At 43.2% G+C, this 10307-nt stretch overlaps 1 protein-coding gene across 2 annotated transcripts in view; it reads right to left on the bottom strand.

The window, feature by feature from the left end:
- SHTN1 (shootin 1) overlaps positions 1–10062 on the bottom strand; it is a 55847-nt gene extending 45785 nt beyond the window's left edge. For both annotated transcript variants that reach the window (XM_058029419.1, XM_058029418.1), the window contains exons 1-2: positions 9979–10062; positions 3305–3357 (exon numbers count right to left, since the gene is read on the bottom strand). In XM_058029419.1, the coding sequence (XP_057885402.1) occupies positions 3305–3357; positions 9979–10036 (111 nt within the window). In that variant the 5' untranslated portion in view covers positions 10037–10062. The remainder of the gene's footprint in view (positions 1–3304; positions 3358–9978) is intronic.
- Between the last annotated feature and the right edge of the window lie 245 nt (positions 10063–10307).

Here is a 10307-nt window from a genome sequence, read left to right on the forward strand (position 1 = left end):
GGGTAGCCAATACACAAAGCAATATTTTAATTTCTAGTTTCTTGTCTATTCTCTACTAACAGGCTTCTTTTTTGCCAACTATTTTGCACATAAGCTCCTACAGACTTCAGTAAAAGGCCTTCAAAGGGCAAAAACAACAGGGAGATTGTTCAGCCCAGATATTAAGATGCAAAAAAGTTCACGTAGTAGTCATATAGTCAATTAAACCATTGCTAAGCAACACAAGACACAATTCTTCCTCATTTAAACAGATTGTGAAATGTATGCAGATTTAATGCTTGTTCTGAAATTGTGAGTTTGGTGCAGTGCTCAAAAGTATCCAATGACATTTGCAGGGCTCTGCTCAGAGAAACAATGAGTATGTGAGCAAGGCAGAGTCCCTTCCCCATTCCCACTTGGTGATAAAACATATAATCCACTCCATCCTGTGCTTTAGCAGAGCAAACACCATGAATGATGTATCAGAGATACAGAATTACACCTACTGTTTTGGATAGCTGTCTTGCTTTTTTTTTCCCCCTACTGGCAGCATGACAAAACACTGTCAAAACCAGCGTTCAGAGTCATTTCTGTCTGATTAGCAAGTAGTCAAATATTTATTCATGATCTGACTCTGAATATGTCAGAACTGCATATTAAGTTACCCACATTTGTGTGCAGCTGAACATTTGTTATCCATTTTTGGGGGGCTGGTATGAATGTTTTGTTGGCTGCATCAATAAAAAAAAGGTGACCTAAGAGACGTAATCTGACAATATAATTTTGCCTCCGTTGTTTCTAAAAGTATTTAAAAACACTAACAAAAAATGTCTGGGGAAATGTTGTCAGAGACTCCACCAGTGGTCTCCAAATTGGCAGTTTTGCAAGGCAATGAGGAAGAGACATTGTGGATGAAAGATCTTGTCTTTTGCTCCTGAATTTTCATGGTTATTAGCATCCCTTTCAAAGCAGCAGTGCTTTGAACAAAGTAACCCACTTAAAAGTCAATTCACTTCCTAATTTTAAGGAAAAAATATGGAACAAAGAGGATAAATTTTCAAAAATTAAAAATATATCTTAAGTTACCTGCCCATTATCCACTAAGTTCCACGTGTCTAATGGAAACTAGGACGATTTCTAAATGCACAGCTCATCTTTCAGAGCCACACAAGCACTGCCGTGACCTAGGAAAATATTCCAAGTGTACCAAAAGCACATACACACACACACTGCTATTTAATTTCTCTGTGGCACTTTCCACACACAGTCTGCAAGTCACCTGCTAAAAGAATTAACATCTCATTCTCCTGTCCACGCAATTATGTGACCACAACTGATACAGAGGAAGCCACTTGCTGACATCCACAGTGACAGATGTGGCAGAAAAAGGAACAGAAGTCACCCACAACTTCCCAGACCCACAGGCAGAGAAAGTCTGTGCTGCATTTTTCCAGCAGCAGGTTTGATCCTGCAAAGCATAAACAGATACAAAGCAAGAGATGCTAAGGACCTTTAGGATTACTCTGCCCAGCCATAACACAAGGAACAGTTTCTTTCAGTATTGGCCCTGGAAGCAAATATAGCCATGAACTCTGTATCAGTAGATTTTTTTTTCTTTTTCTTTTTTTTTTTTCGTGGAAGAAATGCACTTAAAGTCTCACACTAAACCACTTGAGTCCAAGCACTTGAACAATGAACCATGACTGCTTACACAAGCACACCAATTTGCAGGATGGAGATTTTGGAGGTAGAAAACTTGCACAACAACTGAAAATCCAGCCCTGAGCACGTGTTTAACTATTTGCTCAGCTGGGAATGTAATCCCCATAGGCTCAGACTTGGGGGATTTTTGGGTGTTACGCAAAAATTCTGCAAAAGTTCAAAGCAGCCTCCAGATGAAACACTCAAGAGCAGCTGTAGGAAAGAAGTCTTGTGAGAAAGAGGAGCAAGGAGGCAAGAAGAGCAGAATGGAAAAAACAACCTCAGAACATCTCATTCCATCTCAATTTCAGAAATAAAATTTTTCATTGACGTTCCCTTTGAAGAAAAAAAAATAAATAAAAATGTAGCTCAAGGGAAGTCTCCCCATTCCTCCCTTCTCAAGCTAAACAAAGTTTTGCTGAAGAAACACCAAAGCTGATGTAACTTGGGTTCAGGGCAAGCTGGGGAGTCTGTTTTTCATGAGGTGTACTCATGTCCTGGCACAGCACTCCCCACAGGTGACAGAAGCCAACAGCCAGCATGGGACAAACTAAAGGAGCAGAGCAGTGCAGGACAGGATGCTGAAACCACTCCCAGGCTGAAAATGGTTTGGAGACTGCAAGAGAAACCTGCCCAGGTGTTAAACACGCTCCTACATGCCTCCCTTTGTGCTGTCAGAGACAGCAATCTGGGCTGGATGGAGTCTTGGTCCTAGTCAGTCTTATTCTCATTTTCTTCTGTGCATTTCCTCCAAACAGCAAAGAGAGAGCACAGATTTCCTGGGATAAGGTCAGCAGAACAGGAATGCAGCAACAACCAAAGTGAAAAGGACAAGGAGGTCAGAGCATAGAGGGAATGAAGCACATTGTGCTGACCTCAGTAAAAATACAAATAATCTTTGCTGAATCATAAGTGTACATAAGTATCAAACTTTCTTCAGCAATAAGAAAAGAGTTAAGGCCAAGGTCTTCTCAATACAGCCTTGAATTGAAACATTTGTAACTAAAAATGACCATTCCAAAATGATTTCAAAAGAAGCTAAATTAAACCTATGTCTCCTGGCAGCTAACAGGGATTTAAAAACCAACAGATTTCTTACATCTTCAGCTCACTCAGACTGGAGAAGGAGAATTGTGCTTACAATACAGTGTAGCACTGACTCCCCTGCATGCCTCCCAACCTTCAGAAATTATATTCCTACATTATGAAAGTTCAGAAGCTGAGGGAAGGTCTTCTCTTTTTTTGTTTCTTTTCAGTAATTAATTCCCCTGTGCAAATGAAGTCATAATAAAACAAGACTTAGATCAAAGAGAAACAATTTTATCTGAACACTTGGTCTATGCTCCCACTGTTATCACATACAAATCTAGTAAAGCAGCAATCACTTAAAATATATTCACAGGAACTTTTCTGGAGTGGGACACCCAGACTAGTTGTGAAAACTGCATTTATTGCTCCATAAAACACAAAGGTACAAGTAATATTTATTATTATTATTATTATTGTTATTATTAATATTATGTAACAGTGAACTCAGAAAAAGCAGTCAACAATCTGCCACAGTCCACAAGGCATTCTGGTATTCAGCATTTCAGTATTAAATGAATAATTGGTTCATACAAACCTCTTCCTTCGTTTTCTTATTTTCTGCTCTAAGCTCTTCATATTCGCCAATAGCTACACAAGGAGGAAAAAAGAAAAAAGTTAATACAGCAGTACCTCTTCCCAAATTAGTTCTCCAATTGATTAAATTGAAGACTCTTCTTTTGTCTATGCAGACTTCCTAAATAACATGGGTCATAAACTTCATTAATAGCCTGTTAATATCCTTTGAACTGGACTGACCTCTAGAATTGAAGCAATTAGGAAGTGTCTGAAAAAGATGATAGCTCCCCAAACAATCAATTTTTGATCAATGTAGAGTTAAACAATTTTATTGATTGAGTTCAAAAATTACAAAGTGGATATACTGGTTTGCAGTGACCATTTTAAACCCACACTGGCTCAGGTAATAGATCAAGCCCATAAAGAACGGTTGGTGTGATATATGGGTACTTGCAGAGCAGCTGATCTGTGCACCAGTAAAACCAGGGTCTCCCATCCATCCCTTTACTTTGTCCCCACTTCTCCTTGTGCACCCCAAATTCCATGCCCAAGAAGAAGGAAAAACAAACAACAAAACAACAAAAAAACCCCAACAGATAGATGAACAAACAAGAAACCAGTGGTGAAACAATGTATTTCCTACACAGGAGCACAAAGTCTGTACCTCTTGGTCACTGCTCCACTGCCAAGCTATTCCCTGTCCCCTCAGGAGACATCTACCATCCAGATGCAAGAAAAGGAATGCAAACTGTACCAACAGATGCAATTCATGTTTCTTCACACTTGAAAACTGCTGGTGTTTGCTCGTCTTTAAGGCAAAATCATTCTTGACATTCAATACTTTACAAATGACTGGAAAATGTAAATATAGATTTGCTCAACCCTCAACAGCTCTCTTCACACACTCCATGAACAGAGAACTCTGACTCATTAGCCCTGAAGGAGAAAATAACAATATTCTGGGCTATAGCCCTTAACCCACCCAAACTATTCACAGCCAACCCTGCTCTTTCTTACAGTAAAAGAGTAAAACCCCAAAAGAGCCAACATGAGTGAACACAGCATGTTCCTCCACAACAGTGGCCTCACTTATTCACCAACTACTCACTCCACAGCTCAGCTGGCCAGAAGGGACCGTCCTGGAAACACATCAGGTAACTTTGTATGCAGAAGCTCCTTTAATTATAACTTAGTCTTTTGATTTTCAGTTGTCAACCTGTGTCTCCTGAACCCGAATTTGCTAACAAAATATGAGTATTATCTAATTTAGATGTTTTACATATTAGATACTTACTATGGCTGAATAGGACTTATTACTAAAACAAGGCCATAAGGGTAAAAGTATATAATGACTACAATTCACAATGAACAACAGGAAAGATACCTTTATTCACACAGAGTTGAGGGGGTGACTCTTCCTACTCTTTTTATTAAAAATTAATCAATCCCTTTCTAAAGCTGCATATTAAAAAACACAAGTAAAACAAAAAAACCCCCCAAACTTTAAAAATGCTACATGCATAAACTTCAGTATTTATATTGCAAACCAGGGCAGCCTTCCAGTCAATTGAGAGCAATTCCATGCCACATCAATAAGTAATGGATTTAAAATCTATTTGTTTACTCAAAAAATAAGTAGAGCTGTCAAAGGAAGCAAGTGTCACTCCACTTTTTTTGCTCCCATACCATGGACCAGGCATGTCTTTACTGGTAGAGGCAGGAGAAAGAGCTGATGGTGCAAGAAGTGCCCTGCTCCAGATGAAACAGACTATCCCAATTAAGTCACATTTTATTTGTAGAAGTAAACTAACACCTGGCTTTTTGGATATATCATTAGAGACAGAATTACCCCTGTCAGCACCAGAAGCTTTAATGGAAATGCTGCCACCACACTGCTCCTCCCAGTGTACATGGAACAGGAAGAATCAGGCCAAGAGTGCTGTGAAAACTCTCGAACAACAATGGCCTCCTACATGTACAGCATGCACAAGACTGTGACGTGCTGTCAAAAGGATAAAAAAAAGCCAAAAGGGAATAATTTTTTCCCTTGTTCACCATTTTAGGTTCAAAGATTCCTTCTGCAAAATCCAAGTTACCAGTATTTCAACAGGATGCATTAAGGCACCAGCAGCACCAGCCAGGTGCACACTATTTTCAAATAAAGCATTTTCAACACCTCCTTCTGTTCAGGGCAATCTATGGGACAGCACTACACCCAGCACCTTACAGTGACTCCAAATCCTGACTCACAAACCTATTAGCAGGCCTAAAGCTTACATGGGCAAACCAAGCTCTGGGTCAGGTATCAGTTGCATTTGCTGAAACCTACACGGCTCAATTACCTTACAGTTCTTTAAAAAATAAATAAAAAGCACCTTTGTAAGGACACAAAGATAGGTGTTAGGTACAAATACTGTAACTCAGCTCCTGTATCTGTGTTCCCATATGCCTGGATTTTACTCAAATCTGTGAAAGTGTGTACAAGTAAATTTAATAAACCCTGAATTTGCATCTTGCAGTCTTACACCTTCCTTGAAAAAACAGAGCAGGAAAAACAAACACACCACTGCCTGATAAAGACCAAGCACTAAGTTCACACCAAAAAACTTGCCTTCACAAGTTTCTGGAAAAAAAAATAGGGTTCAACACAAGAAACTGAAGTGGGAAAAACATCTGAACTCCAATACATTCAAGCAGGATGGGTTCTGCTGGGGAATTCTGTGTACTAAGATACACACATAGGTACATGAAGAAAAAACAAATTACAGCGCAGGTGACTATAGAAGGGAAGACAGGGGCCAAGAAGGTGTCCTAGGAAATTCCTCTGGCCATAAAAATTACCCATCTGCCACAAAGTAGAATGAATTTGTCAGACCACATTAGGAGCTTGTCAATAGCATACATTTAAAAGGTACTCCTATGAGATATTGCTGTCAGATTGGCAGTCCAGTCTGCTCCTAAGAAGATATATATAAGATGCTCCCTTATTCAAAGGTACTGACATTATAAGAAAAAGTTTAAAGAGATCAAATAGATCATAATTTTAAAAAAAAATTTATACAGAGCCACAGTGCTTGGGACTAGAGATTGGAAATCATCACACTTCATCAAATCCAGGCAAAAAACACAGAGCAAAGTTAGACCATTTGAAAATGAAGAAAAAAATCCAGGCAATCTACCTTCAGTATATGTGTGGTTAGCACAATTGTTAACCACTTTAATTTAGTGAAGTGACCAGAAATGTGGCTATGACAGTGCTGAAGTGTAATTTACCTAGTTTGTAACTCCAGACACTTTGATCACTGACTCCTGTTTTCAGCTGGACAAAAAAGGGACTATTGCAGAAGATGACTCTGTCTTTAAGGGCAAGGTTCCAGCAGTGCCAGTAAAACCAAAGACAAACAAGGTAATCTTCCAGGCAGGTAATCAATTACTGTTATGATTCATCTGTTAGTCTAGTTTGCTAACATTCCTCAGGTTCTACAACCAACCACTAATAACACAAAGTTTTGCCAATATGCTTTTTTTTTGTTTGTTTTATGTCTTACCCACAGAAATATAAGGGCCAGTTGAATAGAATGTACATCACTGGAAACATCACTTAAAGTACAGTGAGGCAACAGTAATATTTATAGTGAAACTGCTATACTAAACCATGACATTTCAGAAAACTATTTGAGGATTAAAACTCAAACAACACTTTTAAGTCCAAAATATCATCAATACAGAGATCTTGTTTCTTCATGATGCTCATCTTAAACTCAGTAATGGAGCAAGCTGAAGAATGATCAGTATCAGGTATCTGAGTCTAACACACAGGGCTTGGAAAATTCAGCATGGGTGAAAGATAAGAGTATCTTACACACAGACGGCTTCAGTGTCCTTGTTACTGCTCAGAGCTCTGCCAGACAACCAAGCAAACTTGCCCAAGCCCCAGAGAGCTTCACAGCTGCCACTGAGAATCGAGTGGGCAGCTACAAAACACCTGCCTCAGGTTCAGTCTCCTGGCCTTGGTGAGGAGCAGTAAGAGCAGCGGCTGGAATGTGACAGCAGTCAGCCGCAGACATTCCTTTTACCTGGTGCCAGGCAAGCCTCTCAAGAGCAGAAAAACACATCCTGAAAAAGAAACCAAGCCAACAGCTACTGAATGAATGTTTTCTGAAACCTTTCCAAACCCATTTGCATTTTCCAGAAAGCTGACTACACATCAAAATGCTACAAAAACCTGAAGCCGTACACTGCTCTGAACAAAATAAAGATGGGATGAGTCTGTGTACCCATTACCCCAAATATTCAGATCCAGCAGATCCTTCCACCAGCTGCATTTATTCCCAAAATAATACTGTTATCTGCATTTGGAAGCAATAAACAAGAAAATTAAGAGACTGTTCAACAGACCATCCTAAAATTACTTGAGGGAAGTTGGTAGTATCTAAAATAGTCTTGTTTTGTTATCAATAAGAATGGAGGGGACACTATTCCAAATTACAGTATATAAAGAGTTAGCAAATTTACTTGTCTACAGTAACAATGCATTTTATCTAACTACAAGAATAATTGCATTTATGTCATTACCTTTTCACTGCTTGAGTTTTTCACTCTGAGAACCAGACTCATCAGTCAACACAACTTAACTACTTATTTAACTATGCGTGCTACCATTTTTTTTGCATAGTTTAGAAGTAAAAGAGTATTTTATTTTTTTTCCTACTAGATAACTTTTTGCCTACAAAAAACAACTTTCTCACCCACACATCTTCACAAAAGTGTATGTATGTAAGTGTTACACAAAAGTGTAACAACAACACTCCAAAACTCCTGTGTTTAAGGATGAACACCCATCAAAAATGGAGCCTTACAGGACTGGGTCTGCCAAGTGCAGCTTCTGTTTCAGCTCAGGTGGATCTGGGACAGCCAGTCCTCAAGTTACAGTAACTTTCCCTTGAACTAATTCCTCTAGTCCTGTGAAATTTCCTTAGACATTAAAGGATACCCAACCCACTGGAGGAGAAGACTTTCAGAGAGCAGAACTGAAGCCCTGCTCTAAACAATTTCAACAGACTCAATTTTCTCTAAAGAATAACACAAACTTGTCTTTTTTGCAACTTATCATTGTCATTTTAATAAATGCTCTCTTGGAGGCAACAGTACTGGAGGGAAGCAGTCAGTCAGCACAAGAACCAGATTTTGAGCCCTATTTTTTGGTCTCAGATTACCTAAACACCCAGCTGTAAGACTATTATTTTGCACCTAATGAATCCTTCCAAGGCAGAATGTATCTTGTGCTGATGGTAATAATGAATGTCCAAAGCTGACCATACAGGAAAAACTCAAAAAGTGACAAAGCATGTCACAAATAGTCCATGAATATTCAAATGAAACTTGGTTAGGAAAAGCTTCTGCTAAACACAAAAGTGATGGAGCACATTTATGGTCAGAATGAACGACAGAAAGATGGGCACTGATCACACCCCTGTAATTTCACTCCTTTACACAACTTTGCCCAATAGTTCCTTTCCAAATTGCCCCTCCCCAGCTCACAGGAGACCAGGCGAGCTCAGTAGTGGGAAATAGCAGATGTGAATTCCAGCGTGGCTCCTTCACACCTCCTGCACATGCAGGACGCAACACCGACCGCTTGGTGCACAGGAAGATGTTCACAATTCAAACAGATCTTCAAACGTTTCAATGTGCCCACCTGACTAACTAAGGCTGCAGCTTTGCTGGATCAGCCTGGCTCAGGGACACACTGACCACAGGGGAGTTAGAAATGGATCATGAGCACCCCAACTCCTTTCCATGTGCCTTCTTGCAGAGGATTAAGCATTACAGTGTTCTAGTTTCTGAGTCAGACTACGATGAAATCATATGAAACTCAATGAAACTGAACATGCTGAAATTCTGGCCTTTCCTACTAAAGCACCGAAAGTGACTCATACACACCCAAAGCAGCCCAGGGTGGAAGTACTGAAGTGCTACAGAAACCGACAGCGCATCAGGACAGCCCTGAGCGACCAGCGGGAAGTTTGATCGCTGATGGGGACAGGGATGCCAGGAGCTCATGGCTCGGGCCAGGACCGGACCCTGCAGCACGGAGCGGGACATGGGACACTGACAGCTCAGCACGGCCTGGCTCAGCTCCACGCGAGGCTGAGCTTCTCGGAGGGACAGCGAGGAGAGCAGACTGTCAGCCCTGGAGCCCTGGAGCTGTCCGGGGCTGCGGGCTCCGAGCTCCCCGCCAGGGCAGCACCGGGCACCCGGCACGGCCCATGTGCGGCACCGCCGCCTCCCGCCACCGCCATCGGCCCCCGCGACGGCCGCGCTGGCAGAGCCGCTCCGTCAGCGGGGCGGGAAAAGCCCGCAGAGATCATCGGCTCCCAGCCACCTTCGGCCACAGCGGGCACCTGCGGGGGGCGAGGCGGCCGCCCACATGGGGAAGAGCCAACACGTTCCACTACCCTGCTTTATTTCATTAAGGCTTTTATTATTTCGCTCCGCACGGGCAGAGCAAGGGGCCTGGGAGCGGGGCCGGGGGACGCCCAGGCCGCGCCCGCCCCGCCGCGCCCCGTTCCCCCAGCGGGCACAGAGCCCTCGCCCCGCGGCGGCCGCGCTCCCGCCGGCCGAGCCCGGGCCCGCGGCGGAGCGGGGGGAGCCGCTTTCTCCGGCGCCGGAGGCGGCGCCGCCCGCCCCTACCTTGGTCCTTCAGGCTGGCGAGGAGCTCCAGCTGCTTCTCCTCGTCGGAGCTGTTCATCCTGCCCCGCCGCCGCCGCCACGGGCCGGCGGCTGCCCCGCTGCGCTCCGCCCCGGCGAGCGCGGCTTCACCTGGCAGCGGGCGGGCGGCGGCGGCCGCAGCCCCGGGGCGCGGCGGGCGCGGCGAGCGGCCCGGCCCGCTCCGCTCTGCACATGCCCAGACTCCCGCGGCGCCCCAGTGAGCATGTGCGGGTGCGGGCACGGCGGGCCCGGCCCGGGGCGGGGGTCCCGGCTGCGGGAACCGAGTGGCACAGCGGTTCGGCTGGAATGGG

The sequence above is a fragment of the Melospiza georgiana genome, chromosome 8 (genome assembly GCF_028018845.1).
Source record: "Melospiza georgiana isolate bMelGeo1 chromosome 8, bMelGeo1.pri, whole genome shotgun sequence".
Lineage (NCBI taxonomy): Eukaryota > Metazoa > Chordata > Aves > Passeriformes > Passerellidae > Melospiza > Melospiza georgiana.